Source organism: Macaca mulatta, chromosome 8 (assembly GCF_049350105.2).
Source record: "Macaca mulatta isolate MMU2019108-1 chromosome 8, T2T-MMU8v2.0, whole genome shotgun sequence".
Taxonomy (NCBI): Eukaryota; Metazoa; Chordata; class Mammalia; order Primates; family Cercopithecidae; genus Macaca; species Macaca mulatta.
Window position 1 is genome coordinate 27,764,232 of NC_133413.1, and position 23,419 is coordinate 27,787,650.

Genomic DNA, 23,419 nt, shown 5'->3' on the forward strand with positions numbered 1-23,419 from the left:
GTTGGGACCCAACTACCTTCCATTGACCTGGTCTTCGGAGCACTTTTTGTATTTTGTGAATGTGTATTTATTGGGTGCTTATTTACGCTGTATGCTCCATGTATTTATTTGGGTGCTTATTATGCTGTATGCTCCGTAAGAGCGGGAACCATGCCTCTTGTATTCCCTGATCTCTCACTGCCATTCACAAATATTTTTTGCCTGATGACTGAACAACACAAGGACTTAGCAAGTGAATAAATGAGGCAACGAGCCCATTTATACACGACTAAGCTAGTTTGCATCAAATCCTAAAGCTCCAGTATCAGGATGCTGGCCAGGCAAGCAGAATAAGTGTAATTCTTAAACACTAACCCAATTACTTGAGTGAACTTTGCAGCACCACCTCTGCAATCATGAGGAGGAGAGTCATTTTCTCGAACAAAATTTTGCTTCTTTTTTACCACTTGGCTGCAGTGTCCTCCAGTGAAGAGCTTCAATCCATACGGATACTCTTTCCCAGCTACAGAGTCCTTTACCTTACCTGTAATTCCCTGAAATGGCCAAGAAACTAACGATGGTTTTGCTAGGAAACAACGGAATGAGATCATGGAAGAATGATGCATTCATATTGGATAAATAATCTGTGGTTTTTATTGAGAAAATCTAAACCCTCCCTGAGAGAATGAAATTTTCACTTAAAAAAAAAAAATACATTGCGTGCAGTGGCCCACACCAGTAATCCCAACATTTTGGAAGGCTGAGGTAGTAGGATCATTTGAGGCCAGGAATTCCTGAGACCAGATTGGGCACAGAGTAAGACCCTATCTCCATAAAAAAAAATAAAATTTAAAAGATAGCCAGGCATCGTGGCACATCTGTAGTCCCAGCTACTTGGGAGGATGAGGCGGGAGGATTACATAAGCCCAGGAGTTTGAGATTGAAGTGAGCTATGATTGCACCACTGCATTCCAGCCTGGGCAACAGAGCAAAACCCTGTCTCAAAAAAAAATTTTTTTAATAGCCTGGGGCCAGGTTTCTGTGGGCTCTTCACAGTACTGGGTTCTCCCATACTGGAGATGAAGAGTCTGGACAGAGAAGACATATACATTAATAACTCCAGTAAATTACTGAGGAGCAGGGATGAATTAGCGCACCTGACCCCCAAACTTGAGACTTCAGCAAGAATCAGAGAAAGTAGAACTGGAAGGTAATATATTAGTCGCCCATGAACCCAAGGCACTTCATTTTACAAATAGGGAAACTGAGGCACAGAGTGGCAACTCTTGACCTCTGTAACATTAGACAGCTAACTAGTGAATGTTCTGGGGCCCAACACAGGTCTCCTGGTCCTAATCCAAGGCCCTTTTTGCTGCACTGCACTACCCACTCCTCAGTCACGCCGAGAACTGACATTCTGTCAAATCTGTCACATCATTGAATGTGACTCACACAATCTCAAGTTAAATGCTACTTCAGGGGCCAACAGGGCCCACTCCTTCTACAATAACAGATTCTCCCTCCAGTGTTCCTATCAGTTCTTCCAGATCACACCCACCAGGCCCTACCATCTTCATTGCTCTTAACTCTGCAGTTTTTCTTCCTATTATACCAAAATCTTTCTCTCTGTAATTTCTACCTATTGAATAAATTCCACTTTCACAGGCAAACTGACTATGTGACCTTGGCTGAGTGACATAACTCCTTAAGGCTGATCTTTCCTTCAAAGTAGAGACTTTCATCAACCTTGAGAATTCAGATTATTTTACTAGCACAAATGTCATAGCACAATGCCCAACATAAAATAAGTGCCAATTAACTGTTAGATCAATGTTATTATTGGTTTTATCTATCCTTCTCAGAGCCAGAAGTCTTCACTCAGGAGATAACACTACTGATATATCTGGTTTGCCCATTTCGGAGGAAAGGGAGGTAATGGTCACCTTGCAGACGTAGGTCACCTTGTAGATATAAATCTCACCTGCAGCTCACCTCCAACTACTACCAAAATTCCATCTCTGCAGTGATTCTCTAAAAGTTTCCATCCCACAAATCGCACTTCATTTGAGAGAGAGGAAGAACAAGTACGCCCCAGGGGAAAGTAGATCCAAGCGTATGCTTCAGTAGAACAAGGTACTCCGTGAAGCAGAGAGAGGCAGGAAGAGACTGTGTTAGACAGCAGGAGAAGGGCCAGTGACAAGCCTGGAGCAAAGATGAGACCAGCAGATGACAATGCCCACACCAAGATGGTGGAAGAGGAAAACATCATTAAAAACAAGAGTCATACCCGTCAGGATGACTACTCTCAAAAAAATTTTTTTTTAATTTTTTAAAAAGCAAGTATTGGTAAGGATGTGGAGAATTTGGAAGCCTTGCTTGTGCTTATGCACAATATGGAAGAACAATAAGGAACTTCCATATTGTTTTCTACAGCAACTGTACTATTTTACATTGGCAGCAATGTAAAATAGCAGTGGTATTTTACACCAGTGGCAACGTAAAATAGTACAGCTGCTGTAGAAAACAATATGGAAGTTCTTTTTGAAAATGAAAATGTAATTACCATAGTCCAGCAATTCCACTTCTGCATATATTCTCCAAAGAATTGAAAGCAGAGACTCAAACAGATACTCATGTCCACAGCAACATTATTTCCAGTAGCCAAAAGGTCAAAGCAACCCATTGCCAGATGAATAGACAAAATGTGGTTCATCCATACAATGGACTATCATTCAGCCTTTAAAAGGAAGGATATTCTGACACATGCTACAACATGGAGAGCCCTTGAGGTGATGCTAAGTGAAATAAGCCAGAAACCAAAAGATAAATACTACCTGGTTCCATTTACGTGAGGTGTCTAGAGTAGTCAACTTCACAGAGACATTAAATACAATGGTGGTTTCCATGTGCTTTTGGGGGGATTAGCAGAGGGGTAGTGGGGAATTGCTCAGTGGGTACAGAGTTTCAGTTTTGCAAGATGAAAAGAATTATATAAATGAATGGTGGTGATAGTTGCACAACAATGTGAATGTATTTAATGCCACTGAACTATACACTTAAAATGACTGATGGTAAATTTTATATGTATTTTACCATAATTAATTCAAAAGAAAAAGAAAATGGTGTCAGGAAATCCCTTCATGGGCAGCTAACCCTCAGTTTATTCAGATCTTTTTGAATAAACCTTTTGAATGAAGGTCATTCTGTTGTTTGGTTGATTTCTCAAGAAAGAAAATAAACAAAAACACATCAATGCTTAAAATGGTCCTCCTGGGAACAGAGCTCAGAAATATATGAGACCAATGTCCAGGGACAAAAGACTGGGATATTTAGTGTGTGAGAAATAGGTTGGACCTCCTTTTTATTTATTTACTAGAAAATATCCTACCAGTACACACATGGGTAGCCTACAAAGATTCAAAATAAATTCTTGCCCTCTCTATCCATCTGACTTTTTATGGGGTTGACAAGGACAGGAACAATAGGGACTCATCTTCCTTCTCCCACATTAGTCAGAGTATCCCTAAAGCCCTCTTCTCACAGATCACCAGATTATCCTGAGCCCCCCAGAGGCTCACCGGATCATCAGAGAACCTTCCAGATAGAGAAGAGAGTCTGAAGAGAACACAGTCCATAACAACCAAGTTTGAATTAGAGCTTCCCTCCAAAACACAAATGTAAATCCATTTAAGCCTTTTATTTTTATTTACCACACAGGCCTTTACAGACAAGAGCTCAGCTGAAGGCCACAGTAAGGATGATGTTTCATTATTGTTTCTGTTTTGTTCTGTTCTGTTTTGGGGATTTATTTCTACACTAAAAATTAATCAGGAGACCCTTGATTCAGCAGCAAGTCCTGCTGCACTGTGTTTTGGCCCGGCCTTTTGGAGAGGGGCATAGTTGCCCAAGAATTCACACAAGCATACTGAAAAAAAAAAAAAAAAAACTGAAAATAGAAAATAAATTGATGTTTCTAGAGAGAGATTAAGGCAGGAAATAAATTTAGTATTGGGGAAAAAACTCCAAGTCTGGGGCTAAGTCTTGAGAAATGGAGAACTAAGTCCTTAATGGGGGATCTCCTATTGTAAACTCCAATGGTTTTCAATTAAAGGGCCACAAAGTAGTCAAAGTGATTTTTCATATTTCAAACAGCCTATTGGAAACAGAAGATCTGCCAGGATATGGTCACATGGCCTCACCAGAAAGTCAAGTTGTTTTGTGTTTGAGCTGGAAGCCTCCCAAGTCAGTGTGGTTACACTGGTTATCTCACCCCAATCAAAAACCCTTAATTGGCCACTGACGGTATCAAGGGCATTTCTGAGAGGAGATGTTTTTCCTTCCCATTTTGTTATATGTTTTTGACTAATAAAAATGGAATTATAGCTGCATTATTACTTGTCCATAGTAGTTTGGAAGGCAAAGTCCTGCAAAACCCTGTGTTCACCAAGGAGGAAGCTTAAGGGGTCCTTGGTGGTGAAAAGTTGGGGAACCATCCTCTCCCTCTCCCCGGAACATGCACATTTCAAGGGAATAAACAGACTTCTTCTGAGCCAGAGTGGAGCGTGCCTGTTGTGTGAAAAAATGCAAAGACAGACAGTGTAAATTAACTGCATCTGGTGAGGTTAGGTGAGAAGGGGGAGGAGATAATTAGTTGGCATTATAGGAACAAGGGCAAAGAACAGAATTCTATATTTACGCAGAGGAAATCCAAAATAGACTACTTTGCACCCATTTGGGGCTTGTGAGGGAACTCACTGAGTTGGCAGATGGACGCAGAGACCAGATGCAAGGCTGAAACAAACCAGTGGATACTATGAGCACCATTCCCACCTTCAACAAATGGAAACCTGACTTCATGCCATTTACCTCTTTTTTTAAATTTATTTATTTATTTATTTATTTATTTATTTATTGAGACAGGTCTCGCTCTGTCATCCAGGCTGGAGTGCAGTGGCATGATCACAGTTCTCTGCAGCCTCCACCTCCTGGGCCTCAGTGATCCTCCTACCTCAGCCTCCCGAGTAGCTAGGGCCACAGGTGTGCACTACCACACCTAGCTAACCTTTTTAGTTTCTGTAAAGATGGGATCCCACTATGGTGCTCAGGTTGCTTCATGCCATTTTACTTCTGAAAATGAAGGCAAGAAGGCTAAGGTAAACCCAAAAGACATTCAGGAGCGATAAGACAAGGTTTCAGTGAGAGAACAGTTATCTTCAAACAAAAGCCCTACCATAAGCAAGCTAAACAAATGCATCTGTTTGTAGTAAAGTGGGCTTCCTTAAAACCTGATACTGGACAATTTATAGTACCCTTTGGTATGTATGTTTCCATGTGTAGACATGCAACATTTAGGAAGTAACGCGTATATCGAGTGATGCGGAGACATCACTGGGCTATTTTGTTGTGCATAGGATAGTAAAAATAAAGGCCACAGTCACATAAAACTCGTAATCTGCAGCCAAGATACAATTTCTACTTTCTCAGAAGAATTTAAAGCACGCTAGCACAAACTATGAAGGCGCCTAATACGAAAATCTTTTCTTTCTATTGATGCAAAGATACTTTCTTTTGTTCATGTGGTGTGTGTGTTACATAGGAAGAAAACATGAGCATATTCAACTTTATCGGTGAATGCAGTTAGATGTAGTTCTTTAAAGTAGGAGCTCCTGCTTAGTGCAGAGCCATTAAGGTGTGTACTTACGAGAAGCAAGGTTCAGATGAGTATTTACAGGTTTGCAAACATTTCTAAAGCTGGTTTATAGGGTGTTTATTGCGAAAAAGGATGTAACAGTCATGAGATTAGAGTACTTTCTTAAAAGAGAAGCTAAAGATAGCAGAAAAGACTAGATGAAGATTAGTGAGCTCAGTCGACAGGCCGGAAAGGACAGGGTCTAGGCTGCTCTCATATGCCTCCAGTCTCCCAGAGAATCCCTGGGAAACAGAAATGAACAGATCCAACTCATCAGGACAGAAAAACTGCTGGGAGAACGAGGTTGTGGCCATGGAGAGAGCACAGTCTGGAAGTAAGGACAGCTTAGCTGTGTTCTTTTTTTTTTTTTTGAGACAGAGTCTCACTGTCTCTCTCTGTCACCCAGGCTGGAGTGCAGTGGTATGATCTTGGCTCACTGCAATCTCTGCCTCCCGGGTCCAAGCGATTCTCCTGCCTCAGCCTCCCAAATAACTGGGATTACAGGCATGTGCCACCATGCCTGGCTAATTTTTGTATTTTTAGTAAAGACAGGGTTCCATTGTGTTGACCAGGCTTGTCGCAAGCCTCCAACCTCAAGTGATCTGCCCACCTCGGTCTCCCAAAGTGCTGGGATTACAGGCATGAGCCATGGCACCCAGCCTGGAAGTAAGGACAGCTGTGTTCTAATGCCAGTTCTGCCCAACCAGCTGCGCAACCACGGGCAAGTCATGCCACCACTCAGGGTTCAGACTTTTCATCTATAAGATGAGGAAGATGACTGACTCCAAATAGTCCTTGCGACTCTCTATATTTAAGCCTCTCTGTACTTTCAAAAAGACCAGAGCGACCCCAATAGCTCCCTAAAATGCAGCTCATTGGAAACTTCTAAAATGGCAAAGACACTATACATATCCAACAAACATTTTATATCTGCCTATCATCCTCTTCAAGCATCTCAGAGAACACTGCAAAGCTGCCATTGATATTTCAGTAGCCTCTTGAAGCCTACAGCAGTGACAGCACTCCCTAACCCATCATTACATTATTGAAGAACAGAGATGCTGAGTGCTTTGTCCAAGGTCAGAAGCTAGGACAAGATCAGAGTTCCAGCCTCCTCAGTTCCTAGGCTATGCTATACTTTCCACTAAGAAAGCAAGCAGGCTTTCTGGGAAGAATGCCAGAGGTTCCATTCTCCCAACTGAGAATTCGTTGGAATATTGGAATAACAACTTTGGAGACTGTGGTCTCTCCAATCCATTTCAGGACCTGGCTAGAAATGTGAAAACCCAAAGAAAGAAGCAATAGGGAATTATTCCGTTTTTTAACGAAAGAGAAAAAAATTAGGGGTGGGAATATGGGGTTTCTTAAAAATTACACGATTGCTGGAAGTTAATTTGGTATTTCTTCGTTGGTTTGTAAGTTCTGTTTCCAATCACAAAAACAGACAGCTGAGGATGCCTAAATCACATTTCAGTGGATTAGTGTCTTGTCCCAAAGAATCTTTCCCATTCTGAATATAACATAGAACCCAGAATGCAATCCTCCGTAGTAGAAAGGAATCTCCCTCAACGCAACAGAGAGCTTAGCATATCCCCTAAACCATAATCTAAATTGATAATCTTCCAGCCAAACAGCAATCATGGAGAATAATGAAGCGGGTGCCACTTAACTTGGGGCACACTGCCTCTTCTAGAAAACTGATTGAGACCATACCCTGCCCGAGAGGAGAGGCGCCATTGCTTATATCCTGCACCACACATACTACTTCTGAGGCTGAAGCTGGTGCACCTGGAAGAGACTCCGCCACAGATTTACAGAAACGTGTTCCAAAGGAAGATTCTAGCTTCTTGCAAGAAAGGCCAGCATGAGGAGGCCCTTGTTGGACGAGTTTAGTGTCTTGAAATAACATGAAACCAACCTGACAGCAAAGCTCCGTGGATCAGTACTCAAAAGGTTCATGAAGAAAAGGAACCGCAAATGATTGAAAAATCACTTTTTCCCCCTACCTGTCAATTATGACCGGGTCCGATGGAGTCTCATTTCGGTTTCCACAGCTTTTCTTTTCGCAGCATCGACTGTAGATTGGGAAGGAACCAAAAGAATGAAAGAAATTTATTAAATCAAGAAAATGCAATGAGCACATGACAAGAACATTCTGGATTTTTGTTGTTGTTGTTGTTGTTGTTGTTTTCCAGACAGTGTCTGGCTCTGTCACCAGGCTGGAGTGCAGTGGCTTGATGGCTCTGTCTTGACTCCCTGCAACCTCCGCCTCCTGGGTTCAAGTGATTCTCCTGCCTCAGCCTCCTGACTAACTGGGACTACAGGTGTGCACCACCGCGCCTGGCTAACTTTTTTTATTTTTAGTAGAGATGGGTTTTTAGCATGTTGGCCAGGCTGGTCTCGAACTCCTGTCCTCAGGTGATCTGCCCACCTCGGCCTCCCAAAGTGCAGGGATTACTGGCATAAGCTGTAGCACCTGGCCACAAGAACATTCACAAAGATAAATCTGTCTTGGGGGGAAGCAACACACACTGGGGCCTGTCAGAGGGGTGGTGCCAGGAGGGAGAGCCTCAGGAAGAATAGCTAATGGATGCTGGGCTTAATACCTGGGTGATGGGTTGATCTGTGCAGCAAACCACCATGGCACACGTTTACCTATGTAACAAACCTGTACATCCTGCACATGGGCCCCTGAACTTAAAGTAAAAGTTGAAGGAAAAACAAAATGAATCTAAGGTAGCTTCCCAACTATAAGCTGCTTGAGGGCAGGATTTGTGACCATGTTTTATAAGATAAAAAATTAAAAACACTGAACCCGAAGCCAAAATATACTCAAATTCTCACTCTATGACTTAGAAGCTAATTCTCAACTTTCCTATGACCCATATTTGTAATCAGAACCACAGAAGGTTGGATTTAAAGGTCAATAAGGTCACTTCCAGATTGCTATTCAATGATTTTATGATTATTTTAGGTCTTTGTGGCTCAATAAATATTTGAAGAAAGGAGAAGAAGGAAAATATATAAAATAGACTGTAAATAGCTGCCTGGATTACTGTAAACCTTATTTACATAACTTCTTTCTCCAGAGATCTTGGTATACTTTATAAACATTTATTCATTCACTTATTTCCATCATTTTTCAAAGATTAAAGAGGAAGACCAGAACTATGGTATACATTTTAAAATAGGAGGAAAATGAGGCAAGGAGCTGTAGGATGATAGCTCCAATAATTTTCACCAAGTCGGAAACAGAAATGGTATCCCACTGTTTGTAAGTCCCAGTTCTGAAAACTCCACTTCCCAAGATGTCCCCCTTTGTGCTGAGTACCTGGTAGAAAGACCTCAATAAATGCTGATAGGATTAGCTGAGAGGGAGATAAAGAAGATCCCCTGGGGCAATGACAACAAACAGAAAGTACCTCCTAGGACCTGAGAGGGGAGCAAACCACTGCAATCCAAAGGTATCTATCTATTTGAAAATACCTAGACCAATGTGACAAGGGCAAAGAAAGCTTGCTGGTAAGAAGCACTGGGAATTCACTTCCTTACAACCAGGTAGCCCATCTGCTGCTTATCAGAGGTACAGACTTCTGAATACCTCTCAGCTCATCTCAGGCACATGGTCCACTATCAACTATAGTTGGCTAAGGATGTAGCCTTGACATGGCTTTTTAAAAAAATCCTTATCATCCATACTGGTTGGAGCATAGGCCTAAGAAGTAAGCACGCTAACAATAACCAAACTATATGTGGGCATTGCCCTTTCCATGGTAGTTTTTCTGTAGCCTAAGTTTGACACGATACCTTAGGAAGACTGCTGAACTCAGAATCAGCGTTCTGATATCCAAGCTGTCACCAACCAGCTTCACAAATTTAGTCATATGTCTTTAACCCCTCTGGGCTTTTTCTTTCTTATGAATAAAGTGAAAGTGTTGGATTTGATTCTCTCTAGAGTCTCTTCTAGGTTTAAGTTCATGACGCTAGGGGATTCCATGAGCACCCTTTGAAAGTGGTGATAACATAAGGAAAAAAGGGAAGTCATGTGACAGCAGGAACCCAAAGGCCTAACACCAACCCAGTCTTAGATTTTTTTTTTTTTTTTTTTAACAGGGTTTCCCTTTGTTACTCTGGCTGGAATGCAGTGACATAATCATGACTCACTGCAGTCTCAACCTCCCAGGCTTAAATGATCCTCCTTTCTCAGACTTCCATATGTAGCTGAGACCACAGGTGCACACCACCACACTCGGCTAATTTTTGATTTTTTATTTTGGTAGGGACAGGGTCTTGCTGTGTTGCCCAGGCTGGTCTTGAACTCCTGGGATCAAGCTATCTGCTCACCTCGGCCCCCCAAAGTGCTAGGATTATAGGCGTATGCCACCATGCCCAGCCCCAGTCCTAGCTCTGTGGCTCTCTGCAGCTCATTTGCCCTCTCTGGTTCTCCAAGAATTAAACATAAATATCTTAAAACTTTTTAAACCCATCTCTTTCATGGGTGTGGATTCGCCAGTGAATAAGTCTACCATCCTCAGAAAGTGAAATATACTTGAGAGATGCTTAAACATTTGCAGCAAATGGGCACAATGAGGTTTTAAGAAATTTAATCAAATTAGTAGGAAGGAAAAGAAAAATGGTCTCAACTTTCTTAAAAACTAGAGTTTGCCACTGGGACTTTCTGAAATAATATTTGGCCTTTGAAATTATATTAGGTCTTAACTTTTAAAATTTCAATCCATCCCAAGATTAACACCAATAAAAATGCAGGCCAGCTGCTCTCCCACCTCCTAAAGCCCTTGTCTCTCTTTCCAAATCCCTACGCCCCCACCCATTTCTCCCACCTTTCCTGTTTCTAGAATATTGCTTATGTCAACATAATACCTTTGCAGTTAAGGCAAACCATTTTTCTTAGCAACACAGTTTCAAAAGACCCATACATGCTAGCTACCTACAGACCTTCAAGCAAGACTCTCCCCTTTGACATCACCAGCATGTCAACCTAACCCCAAATATGTGTGCAATGCCGGGTACAATTTAATTACAAGAGCACACACTGTCAGAATGTGCCAATCTGTTTAGTTTGGGTAGGAATGATTCTGAGGGGGCTGAGTAAGTTTGCAAAATTGTTCAGCTCAATTCAGCTGCCTTCCGTGGGGATTTCCTCTGGAGGAAAAGAAAAACAGATAAAAATGTAAGCCTGGTGCCAGTGTAGTATAACGTAGAGAATGAACTTGGGAGGAAATGATATTCAAAGAAAAATGCAGATAAACTTTAGGATCCAATCCTCCATTTTCCAACAGCAACATATTTAAATATCATCTCTAATGTTGATATTCAGCACAAAACATACATAGAAGACACTCACTTGGCCATTGAACTATAATAGTAAAGTTCAATTAATAATAGAACTTGGTTGAGTTAGCCCCATTTGAGCGCATCTTAACATTTTTCTAGGTCTGTGAGTTGGCCAAAGCAAATTATTATATTTTTTTTTAGAGAAAAGTTCTCATTAATATGTTCTAGTCATTCTTTGTTTTTAACGGCATTCAGTCCTCCCGCCAGCAATATTAGCACAAGCAATGGGAAGTGGAGAACCTGAGATGTTTGTGAACCTACAATCCCCAAACAGTGTGAACAGCTAACAAACCAGGTCCCTGAATTACTCAGATAAATTTAATTCTGCCTTCCCTTTGCTGTGTAGACAAAGCCTGAGTGACCAACTTTAGGTTCATCTACTTTAGTTAAAAGGCTAGGATTATTCTCCAACAAGCAAGTCTGACGTTCTCAATAAGTGTTTTCTAAAACTGACTCTAAGATAAAAAATAATAAAACAAAGAGAAGAGGAAACTGAGCTTGGCAATAGGTTAAGATTGTGTTCATAACAACCCCAGAGAGACTCAGAGGTGCTCTTTTTTCTTAATGAATGAAAATGGAAGCTGTTCCACTGTTTCTCTCTGGCGTGGTTTGGTTTATTTTATTCTAGTACTTATTTGGAAAACGTTTTACTTGGAACGCTCAATTTATTCTCCCCATCTCCACCCGGAGTCTTTGAAGGAGAGAGAAAAAAATAAAACAAGTTAGAAGTGGGAGGTGGGGAAACATGAGAACTCTTATCACAATCCTGAATCATACCTGCATTTTTCAGAAAGGGAAAGAGAAAAGATGGCTGAGGAAGGGGAAAAAGCCCCAGCGTTGGACGGAGGGTGTCCACTCAGCCAAACTCCAGCTCACGGCAAGTGAGTGTGTCTCTTATCTCCTCCAAAATAGTTTTTAAAATTCAACCTTCAACTTTCAAAAATCTGTCTCTAATTTCAAACTCAAATAAGCGCACAGCATGGTGGCTTTTGTTTTGTTTTCTTCTCCCCAACTCCTCCCTGCGATTGCATAACAAAAGTGTCTAAATTCACACCATCTGGCCAATAAAGACACTGGCCCCACTGCCCGGCTGGCCCATCTGATTAGGGCCCTGTCTAGCCTGCGCCTTGTGGCGAAAAGTCACAGCTGTGGGGTTTGCTCGAGCTCAATACAACTCTGTTATTAGCCAGCTGTAGGCCTTGAGACGACTTCTGTTCAAATTATAATATCTTTTAACCCTCTGAGCATTGAGGGCTCAGGGGTGGCAGGCAGCGCCATAACAACTAGATTTCTCCTTGCTAATAATTGGTAAAATGAACCAAAGCAGGGAAGAGAGGAGCAGAGACCATTGGGGAAGGGAGAAAAAGTTATTCCTAAAGAGATTTATTTTGTCTCTGCTTTGTTCCCCATTCAAAGCTAAACACCGATTTATGAGCCTTTTACTAAAGATTACGGAACATAAAACCATCTGGGGAAGTGCCCAGGTATGCCAAATAACACTATGCAAATGAAACTAAGTATATGCAGTAACCCTCAAGAAACAGGGCACCTGATTCATCTCTCAATCATTGACTGCTACAACTGGCTCTTAAAATGTAAGAGAAGGAACTTTTCACCCTTCCTGAAGTATCAACCAGCTCTAACTGACAGATGGAATGAGAACTTCCCTTTTGGATGCATCTAATATTTGCCATCACCCATCTCGTCTGCACACGTGTACACACACACGCATATGCTGCAGACAGTATCCATTCAATGGATCATTTATTTACACATAATTAATATTTATTTTAAATTCTAGTTTGGGAAGAAAACAGCAGAGCATCTTCCCAGGTCTCCAACGCAGAGAAGTTACAGTACATTAAATTTTTATATTGTGTTACTAATGCAGACTAAACTAGAGGCTTTAAAAATTGATGCTGCTACTTAAACAGCATAAAATGAGGAGGATTTGATTGGGCTTAAAAATAAAAATGTCAGTCTTAACTACAGCTGGATGGGGCATGCAAGTGTTATTTAAAATGATAGGTATAATTCATTAGACAATGGATCAGTTTTTGGTTTTGTTTTCTTTCCTTTTCAGAAAGTAATCTCTCCAAAGGCATAAAAAGAAAAACCTCCCTTCAACTAACCAACCTAATCAAAGCGTTCTATTTAAATCTAGGTATTATATAAAGTACATCTCAGAATTGTGTTTTCTTTCTGAACAGATCTATCAAAGGTCCCTGAGATAGTAGAGTATCTATCTTCTTACTCCTCCCAATGTCTTCCCCCAGCTACTTCAGCAAGGAAGCCTCCATTGCTTTCAGCTGAAGCCACTGGCATTTGGAAAGCTTGTTTTTTTAATACTTGGTCAAAACCAAAACAAACATGTCTGATTGTTATGGTTTCTTCCTGACTAGGTTGGGGAGGGAGACAGGGCTTCAGGGAGCTGCCCATAAAACAGTACACACTAAATCAGATAACCTGCAATTACCCAAAACTATTAAGTCTGGAGTTGGGAGACATTCACTAAAGCAATAGCCAAGTAAGGAAGAATTGAGGCTTTCCCTCCAATCAGAGATTTTTGGAGGAAGAAAAGCATGTATGGAATAGACATTTAAATTTTCATAATAAAATAGCCACACTCTTTCCAGAGTTTCCTATTTATATCTTGTTTGCGGCGGGATCCCCAGCACCCAGCCGATACCGGGTACATACTAGGCACTCAATAAACATTTGTTGAAATAATAAGGGTGGATGCAATTCTTCTGATTTTTTAAATTTTCTTCCAGGCAGTCAGAAAAAAAAAAAAGGGAGTAATGCACAGGACTCAAGGTGGAATGGATTGGTCTCTGAAAGGAAGATGGGAAAGGTGCAGGAAGGCCAGTAGACTGAATCTTTCACGACGTGAACATCAGAATCCAGCTGTTGCTCCACACTCCAGATCTCTCAGCGGGTCCTCTCCCTGCCCCTCCTAAGGCACTGGTGGGAACTGGACAGATTTTTCTTCCCGGTAGTTCCTTCTGACCTGAGAAACTCCCCTAACACGTGAACTCCGAAGAGAGCAACCTCCCCGGAGGAAGAAACGCCCCCGCATCACCGCAGGTGCCAGGGTGCCAGGAAGCACCCCAGAAATGAGCCGCTGGACCCTCTGGTGGTCCCTCGCCCAGACGAGGAGTCGTTCCAGGGCTTTGACTCATTAACTCCACAAGTGACCCTCCTGGAAATCTACCACTAGAGGCCGGGCGGGAACTCCAGCTGATCCCAAACCGGGCCCGGGGTTGCCCAGCCCGCTTCCACCACTACCACTGACCAGGGCACAGTGGAGACCTTCCATGTGGCCAAAGGAAACTCCTGCGACATCAGAGAGGTGGAGTCCCGAGTCGTTCTGAGTCCTAACGGCTATGCTTCAAGACACTTGCATGAAAGGGTTTCCGTGGATCTACACTCTGCGCCCGTCTGCCCGCGAGGCCTCTCAGCTGGGAGCCCTCACTCCTGAAAGTTGGTCCCGGGAACGCGGCGCACCAAGGCCGGGCTGGAGCACCTGCGGGCTCTCCAGGAAGGCCTGGGAAAAGGCGGCTCTTACCTACACATCACTTCGTGCGTCAGGAGAACTCGGCACATTTCCGGATTCTTATTCTGTCCCTCGTACGCGATGGGCTGTGAAGGAGGTAGTAGCAGGAAAGGAAGATGTGGAAAGGGGTTGGGGGCAAGGAAAGAAGGGACTTCAGAACAAGCACAACATCGCTTTCCCTCCCACTGCCTTCCACTGCATTAGGAATTCCCGCCCGCGGCACAACCTGAGCGGTTGCCGAGTTTGGACTCGACTGAAAGCATACAGAAGTTTGCCCCAGTGAGAACATCATTCTTAGCAAAATGGAATGTTTGGGGGAACTGAATCTCCCAATAATTGTTTCCTTTCCATCCTTTTTCTTCGCCTCTTACTGCCCCCAGGGTTTCCCTGAGTCAGACAGAACAGGTCACTTGGTGAGACAGAAAAAAAAAAAAATTTCCCGAGTGGACAAGGTGCTGGGAGGGGGACGTGGAGGGGGGCTGTGGAGTCTGACCCAGGAAATAGTGGAGGAGGGGCAGGTCAGAAACAAACTGGGGGGATTGAGGGGACGGGTCAGAGACAGGTGAAGAGAAGCCAAGAGGCCTTGGGCTCACCTGCTTGGTGACCGAGTCGATGAGCCTGACATAGAGGTCCTGTTCCGTGCGGACACCTGCGAGGACCGGACAGGCACCAGTCAAGGGTCGTGGAGCCCCTTCCGGACACCCCAAACCCGTCTCTGCTATGAGTCTGAGGCCCAAGCAGCCTCTCCAGGCTGAGCCGCCCTGGAGACGGTGACCTCCCAATCCCCTGTCCCAGGCAAGCCTCCCGCCGCCCTGGGCTCCATGCGATTCCTGAGAGTGATCATGGCAAGATCAACGCGTGCGGCCCAGAAGCCGGCTGCTAGGCGCCGGCTCACCGTTGCTGTAGAGGAGCTCACCGTTGCTGTAGAGGAGCTGTAACTTGTAGTGAGTGCCATTGTTGGTCTTCTCGTTGCCTTGTTCCTGAAAAGACAGGCAGCGTTCGATTCCCTTGCCTTCCAGTCCCCCAAAATAAGGGAAAGAGGAGACAGTGAATCCCCACCCCACATCCCTTCTCCCCATCAAAAGGCAGCTTCGAACAACCCCTATTCAGCCCTAGGTCAAAGGGCACGAGCATCTGCCTGTCTTTGGCCGCCGTTGGAAACTTGCCAAGACTCGAAGCCACTTGACCCTTTCCAGCCCTCTGTCTCCCTTAAAGATGTCCTCAGAAGTGTGACCCTTGAGCCTGCGACAACAGGACAACTCGCCAAAGCTGCCTGTAAACAGGCACCACCCAACCCTTCGGGCTCTGTCTGTCCTTAGGAAGCCCCAGGGCTTCCTTTGGCAGAAAAGGGAAGGGACCTGTCATTTGGAAAGGCAGCATTCGGACCTATCCCGCAAGGACTGCGCCCGCAGGGCCACGAGCTCAGGGACTGAGTTCCAGGTTCAGGAGGGACTTTGGGAAGGCCTGCTCTAAAGCTCACATTGTACAGCTGGGGACACGGAGACCCGGAAAGGGCAAGGGATTTTCCTTTGGTCACACATGAGTTTCAGCGAACTGTCCTTCATTTGAGATCGAATCCAGCCCCAGTTCCAGACTTGAGTTTGGAGGAGGCGCTGCCTTGGAGAACAGAAACGGAGAGAAGGCACAGCCCGAATGCGGGCCAAGGCTGGGCTCCCGGTTTCCGCTTAATACTGCAACTCAGCCCACCTGGCTCTCGCAGGTGCAAAATAATTCAAATTAACCCAGAGAAGGGGAGCGGCGCCCTTGGGTGTACTTTTTAACTAGTTCGAAGGGCGTTTGCTCCTCCGTCAGTCCACAGCCAGGCGCTACTAAGGGCGCCGGGCTCGGTGCGCAGAGCCGGGAGCTCTCCTCCAGCACCGGGTGGGGGGAGTGGGGGTGGGAGGAGGTTCGGGAAATCGACTGATTTAGAGGCTGGGGGTGAGAAGCCTCGATTTATCATCCCTGATGATGCGAGTGAAAAAGTGTCGCGAGAGTGCCAGATGGAATCTTTAGTGCTTCGCAAAGAGGGAGTTATTAGACCGCGGGGTTTGGGGGGTACGTTCCGCTTACTTTGTCATTCTCCACAAAGTCCACGAAAGCAGTCCGCTCGATCTCCACCGGCTGGCCCTGCCTGTCATAGAGCGCCAGGACGAAGTGAAAGAAGTTGGATTTCCTCAAGTTGGAGGGAGGCTGCTTCTCAAAGTGGGCCCGGGACAGGGCGACCCCGCTGCACAGGGAGACAAACGGGGGACACAAGACACGGGGAAGGACAAAAAGGCAATGTTACTAACCGCCCACAACATGCAGAGGGGTAAGGCGTCCACTTACCAGGTCCAGAGTTCTGAACCCTTCGGGCCTTTTTTCCAATTCGGATAAGGAAGAGGAGACTCCTTAAAGGAGTCACCGTGGCCACGGGGGTTGGGTGGCAGGGTTGATGCCTGGGGTCTCTGACACCACCCAGTGGTCCGGCATCCCACCGCTGGGCCACTCACCATCCCGTCTTTAGTGGAAACTGAAAGACCCGGGCTGCCGACAGAGGCCCAGAGTGGTCCCCTAAGGAGGTGGCTCGCGTCCTATACCGTGGGGCTGTCTCCATCCATTCCCTCAGGTGGTACTGCTGGGTATATAAGGATGCAGAGCTGGGGCCCAGGGTTAGGGGAATAAGTGCTTCCTTTGCTTTGGAAGAAGCGACCCTTTTATTTCGTATTAATTCGAGTTACCCGTCCTGGACCCACTGCCCACAACGCCCAAATGCTAACTGGGAAAAGTAGTGGGTAAGAACCCCAAGGGGCAGGAGGGAGAGCAACACAGAGTCCAAGTCTGGGTCCTTGGGCTGCTTGCCTCGCTCTTCCGAAAAGTTGTGCCTGGGACAGAGACAGGGCGGAATCCTCGTGACCAGCCCCGGGGATCGCTGGCCACCGCAAATGAGATGACCAACATAGGGGACCCTCGCTCCCAGAGGTGCTAGGTGGGGAAAAACCAAACCGTTAAAGGGCGAGAACCTCCTTTCCTGGGGCCAACGCGATCCCCACTCAAGCTGCGTTTTCCGGCGGCGCCAGTCGAACCCAGTGACTGTGAAACCCAAGTTGGGGGGCCCGGAAGGCGCCCTCGAGTGTGTCAAGTGTGTGCACACACTTTCCAGCCAACCGGTCGCAGTCACAGCCGACTTGGCCATCAGATCCCATTTCACCGAAGACTTGGGGCTCAGGCGAGCACACAGATTGCGGGAGCTGCCCTACGGCGCTGGGGTCTCCCAGCGTTGAACGCCGGTGCGCAAGCGCCTTCATTCACTCTTTTGAAAGGGGTGATGTTTTAGCTAAGATCTCCCCCACTCTGCCTGTTTCAGCTTCAGCAAACTTTTCGATGCCGGGAAGGAAGGAAAGCGAGGGAGGCTTCTTTAAGGAGTCAGCCCAAGGAAATGCGCGGCGCAGCGGACTCTGCGGTGCTGCCTTATTTCCCTCAGCTCGTGGGCGGGCCAGTCCCGGAGCGCTGCGGAAAGCTGCGGCCACCGCCGCGCTGTGCGGTCTGCCAGAGGGAAATCCGCGCGCCCCGGGCCACGGGAGGGAGGGAGCGGCCGCCGGCCCAAGTCCCGGAGCGATGAGACTTCTGCTTCCTCTCCTCCAAGGATGGAGGCCGGTTCGCTCTACCCGGGACACCTGGCCAGTTTGGGAAAGGGCTCATTTCTCCGTGTGATGTTGGCACTTAAAGGTGGGTGGCCAGGAGGGCAGCGGGGGAAGCGAGGGTCCTGGAAGAAGTTCATGGGCTCTTTGGGGTAGAAGGGCTGCCTTCTCGCAGACAAGGACCTGGAGGCCACAAATTCCAACTCAGTAGTGGTAATGAGAGAATGGGACCGTAATGTCTTCGTAGGGTGGCACCCCGGACATGGTATTTACTATCCCAGCACGCAGACGCCTAGACACAAAGTCACCTTCAGGGATCCGCAAAACCAGAGGCTGGCGATCCCTGAGCCTGTCTGGCTGCCGGTCGCCTTTTCTCGCCTACTTTCTTCTTCCGCAACTCTTTCTACTGTGACTCCGTCTTTTCTCTTCTTTTAAATCTCTTCTTTTCTCCAGCTCCCCAGCTCCGTTCGTCTGGCTCACTGTTTTATCTTTGAGCCGGGACCCTCCAGCCTGTCCCCCCTCCCAGAGCTCCCGGCCGCCTCGCCTTCCCCGGCAGCCGCTCCGGCTTCTCCCGCTCCTCTCCCCGCCGCCACCCTCTGGCCGCCGGCCTCCAGGAATCGCCCAGCAAGATGCGGGAGGCAGGCGCTTGCAGGCGGCGTGGCGAAGCCGGGAGCGGCCAGGAAGCCAGCTTTTCTCCCGCGCCGCCACTGCCAGCTCCGGTATTCACGCTCTGCTCGGGGCCAGGCCGGCTCCGCTTGCAAGACTAGCGGTTGAACTGGGAGATGTTGGGTACTACTTTGTTATTTTTCCTTGCAAAGAGTGGACTGCGGTAAAGGAGTAGGAGAGAAACGCCTACGACCCAGGCAGTTCGGAAACTCGAGTGCTGGCTGCCGGGTGAGCGTTCCCCTGACTGCAGCGATCTGCTTGCCCGAGGGCGAGCCCCAGAGCGCAGGGCCTGGGCGACAGATGGGGAGACAGGGAGAGAGAAAGGCACGGGGAGCAGGGGTGGGGGTGCACAGGGAGAGACAGACCGTAAGAGCGAGAGACTGAGAGCATAATAATTGCGCGGCCGTGTCGTTACCTCTGCGCTGCGACATTAGCGTCCACCACTCCGACATTCCGGACCCAGGACCTGACCGAATCCATCTCGGCGCCCAGCGATTTCTCTTTCAGAGCTGGTCCTCTTCCTAAAGTATCTTGAATCCCAAACATTTAAAAAGTCTGATCCTCTACTGTCGCTTTAAAAGTAAGAGTTACAGCAACACAGTCCTGACTGTTCCCAACGTTGCCAGCAAATCGTCTCCTCCAAAGCAATCCAAGAAAAGGGATCAAGTGCCCAAGTTTGAGTCTTAGGGGGAAAAAAAAAAAAAAGATAACCCGTCCTTTGCTTCACTGGAGAGGTGCGGACTGATGTAGCCAAAGTTCGGGTTCTTATCCTCCGTAAGTTCAGATCTGCCGCCTCAGCCCCTCCACCCTAGGTCGCTCGCATCCTTCCAGCTGCAGCGCTGCCTCCTGAAAGTGATCACAATTTAGAAGCATCACCTGTTCTGGGAGAAACTGGAAGAAATTGATGGCTGCCTAATCTCTGCCCTTCCTCCAGATCCCCCCTCCCTGCTCCTCCCCACCGTTCCAATTTGGAAAAAAAAAAAAAAAAAATCCCCAACAGGATCAGTTGTAAAAGGAAGGGGAAGACCCGGAGCCGAGAGGAGGCGGTGGCTGCGAGCGCCACGGAGCCCGGCTGCAGCCGCGCGCGGGCCCCATGAATGGGTTACTACGGCCCTGGCCGCTGGAGGCGGAGCCGGGGCCCGATAAGGAGCCTCATTTGCATGGACGAGCGGGATTGGCCGGCGCCGGGCAAGCCGGGCCGACGTCCTCAGGCGGCGCGCGCCACGCTCTGCGTTGCCGGGACTCCGGGAGGTGAAAGGGGACAGAAAGCTGCGGGCGTCGCGTCCTTGCACGAACCCCGTGTGCGTGCGCAGGATTGGGGGTCCCCCACACCCTGCACTGACTTAGGGTAGCGGGGCTGTGCGGGCTGGGGACGCAGGGGTTCGGCCTGGCTGAGGGAAGCCTCCCTGAATCTTGCCTCTATATGTAGGTTTTTGTAGCCTGCCAGGAGACACGTTCGTTCCCGGGGTTCGGATCTGTGTGCAAGCTTGTGAGCGTGGCCACATATGCTTATGTTTTGTGCAAACGTCCCCCAGAACACCCAGCTCCCTGAACGGCTCCCGCAGGTCTCCTGGAGTTCCATGGTGATATCAGATGTTGTGTGCGGCTTGCACGTTGCTGAGAGTGGAGAACATATGAATGAAGGCGGGAGGTGGAGCGGGGTGGACAAGCGAGGCGCAAGTGCTGCTCAAATACAATGCGGGGGAAAACACCCGCGGGCGATCGGGCGCGAGCAGCAGTCGCACCCGTGTGGAGGAGAGGTTGCTGACAGATCGAGGCGGGCTGAGTGCGCAAGCGGCCGGGCGTAGTCCTGCGGGTCCTCCAGTTCCCTCCCCATCTCTCCGTTCCCGAAGCTACCGGGAGTGGGTGAGGAGGGACGGGGGACTCGCGGAAACTTCGCCCACCGCGCGCGGTCGCTACGGTGCTGGCCGCGGGCTGGTGGCCGGGAGGCGGTGGCAGCAGCCTCACTGAACAGCTGAAACCCTAGACGGCTTTTTAGCTGCGCGGGGCTGCTCGAGGTGCCTATTAAACATCCTCCTGGCTGGGTGTCATTTTCTTGCTTCTCCTTTTGTATTCTGATCTGTGCATAGATCTGCTGCTGAAATCTAGAACACCAGCGCGAAAACAGATTTGAAGACAATGAATGCAAATCTGTGCTCAAAGACCATCTGCTGTGGAGGAGACAATCAGCTGTTCGTAGTTCGAGCGATTGCGCCCGAGTCTCCCGGCCTCATTACGGGGAGGGCATTTGCGAGCGCCTGGGCTACGTTCAGGGCACTTTCTCCCCTCTTAGGTCTCAGATTTGAGAGACCAGATCCCTTAGGTGTAGGTGAGCGCTCGCAAATGAACTGCTAGAGTTTGCCGCTAGAGGACACAGCACCATGCAACTGGTTTGCCTGGGCTGACAGGAAGCTTGCACTTCAAGAAAACTCGGCTCTCTTGAGAAAGGGACTGGTGCGCGCCTCCACCTCCGGGTTTGAGACTAGGAAGCGCTGGTCCGAACTGCGGAGATTCGCTTGAAACCCGATAGGGGGTTAGGGAGTTTGGGGGGCGGGTGCACGGACCGTCTCCGCATAGGCCCCGGGATCCAGGGGCTGGGGTCATTGATTTGGGGGAAGGTAGAGAAGATAAAACCCCCGCCTCTGGGTTGTGTTGACTATGGTACCTGGACCCCAGAGCTCTGGCTCTGTCCTCCCTGTTGGACTAGAAGGGGCGGGAGAGCCATACAGGGCTATTGGGAAATGGATCGGGTGGCTCGTAAAAAGCCAAGTAAGACAGGAGTGTCCAAAGGAAGAAAGGGGCGGGGAGGAAAATTTGTAGGGATGAGATTCACTGCCCTGTTTCAACTCGGCAATTCTCTGTTACATGCAGGTTTTAAGGAGAATTTCGGTCCCAGCAAAAACTGACCACCCGGAGTCTTCCACCGTCTCTCTTTATAAATCTCTTCGAACCTCAAGCAACTCCCCGCCTCCTTCGTCTGGGGTCTGCGCCCAGCGGGGTCAAAGCCTTGAGTTCCTTGGCAGAGAGTGTGGAACAGCCGTGAGCCCTTCAAGACACGCCAGTGAGCCCGGTGATTTTTTTTTTCAAGGGGCCTTGGATGGTCTGCACCTTCACGTTGCCCCGGAAAGGTGCGCAGGGCACCCAGAGAGGCCTCTGGTCAGCAGTGGGACTGGGCCGAGCCCCAACAGTTTACCCCTCAGGCTCAGGTTGGCTGGGGTTAAAGGGCAAAGTCAGGGTCGAGGGCGCCAGCTTTTCTCGGCGGTAACAGCTGCCACCCAAATTATGCCCCCTCAGGAAGCGAATGAATTGTTCCTTTCTCCCAGCTCCCTGCTGCCCGCTCCAAAACAGACGGGCCGCGCTTGGCGGTCGCCCCTCCTCCCAGCCAACCGCTCCTCCCAGACATTCAGGGGCCACGGTGCTCCTCCCCTGGGAGGCAATCTGGGGGAGCCGTGGTCCCGAACTTTGACAGAGTGGGACCTCCCCACTACTCGCCGGCTGCGCTCAGGGCGCCCCCCGCGACAATGTTGATGGGAGCTCCAGGGATGGCTCCCTGTGTGGCTCTCTGAAGGAGTTGAAGTTCATTGTTGGCCAGGCTGGAGTTCCTGCGCCAGCGTGAGGGGACAAGGATTGCCTTGGGCCCAGCGTGGTAGCATTTTGGCCAGTCCAGTTGGGCTTAATTGTGTCTGTGTAGGTTTTGGGGAGGAATCGGCGCAGAGCCCGTCACTCGCGCGAAACATGCGTTGGTTCGGGAAGTGAGCAGCGGCGGCTGCGCCTGGAGGGTCGCTCCCATCTCTCTTACCCCAGCTACAGGCAAACAAACCTCCTTTTCGATCGTGCAACACAAAACCCGCCCTGAGCCGCGCGGGGGCCCGGCAGGCGCAGCTGCGGCCCCGGGAAGCGCAGTCCCGCGGGGCTGCGGAGCCCACTCGCTTCTCAGGCTCCGACCAAAGAGCTCGGTTCTGCCTCTAGCCCTGGTCAAGAAAAATCCAAAAAGAACACTATGATTAAAATTATTCACAATCTATTTATACAAAACTGGGGGTATCTTACCCTGTCCTCTTCTTCATTTACCCTTCCCAAATGACCCCCACCCCCGTTTTTTCTTTTCATGTTCCTGTTTCAACCTGTCTGTAACCCAGTGTGATATGTTCGATTTCCTCGTAATTGGTTTTAAACCCCTTTGCCCAGTCTCATCCTGTCCAGTCATCTGGGCGCCAAGTCTCTCCTCCCGATCAGAGGTTCGGAAATTTTACTTAGCAACTGCTCTCCTGGCTGTGTTCCTGTCTGGCGGGACGCAGGGGTGAATTCAGAGATGTCAGAACACACCCCTAAATACGACCTTCACCCCCACTTCCAGACACACACCCCCTGCGCCGAAGCACAGAGCCAGACCAGTAGCCGGGGAATTCGATTCACAGGGAGAGCCAGTCTGGGTTTTATAAATGGAAAAAGTGGCTGTCCCCGTGGCCTCTCTTCGAACGTGAATTTTACAATTTTGGGTTTTTTATTTTTTAAACTGGAACCTTTACTCTTTGTCCGACTACAAAGAAATAG

The 23,419-nt window shown here is 48.0% G+C and overlaps 1 protein-coding gene across 1 annotated transcript in view; it reads right to left on the minus strand.

Annotated features, from left to right (window-relative positions):
• The window catches only part of EBF2 (EBF transcription factor 2), a 204,324-nt gene extending 184,344 nt beyond the window's left edge, over positions 1-19,980 (minus strand). The window contains exons 1-6 of the mRNA XM_001108135.5: positions 19,281-19,980; positions 16,650-16,806; positions 15,496-15,559; positions 15,173-15,228; positions 14,592-14,665; positions 7,675-7,743 (exon numbers count right to left, since the gene is read on the minus strand). Of these exons, the coding sequence (XP_001108135.1) occupies positions 7,675-7,743; positions 14,592-14,665; positions 15,173-15,228; positions 15,496-15,559; positions 16,650-16,806; positions 19,281-19,411 (551 nt within the window). The 5' untranslated portion in view covers positions 19,412-19,980. The remainder of the gene's footprint in view (positions 1-7,674; positions 7,744-14,591; positions 14,666-15,172; positions 15,229-15,495; positions 15,560-16,649; positions 16,807-19,280) is intronic.
• Between the last annotated feature and the right edge of the window lie 3,439 nt (positions 19,981-23,419).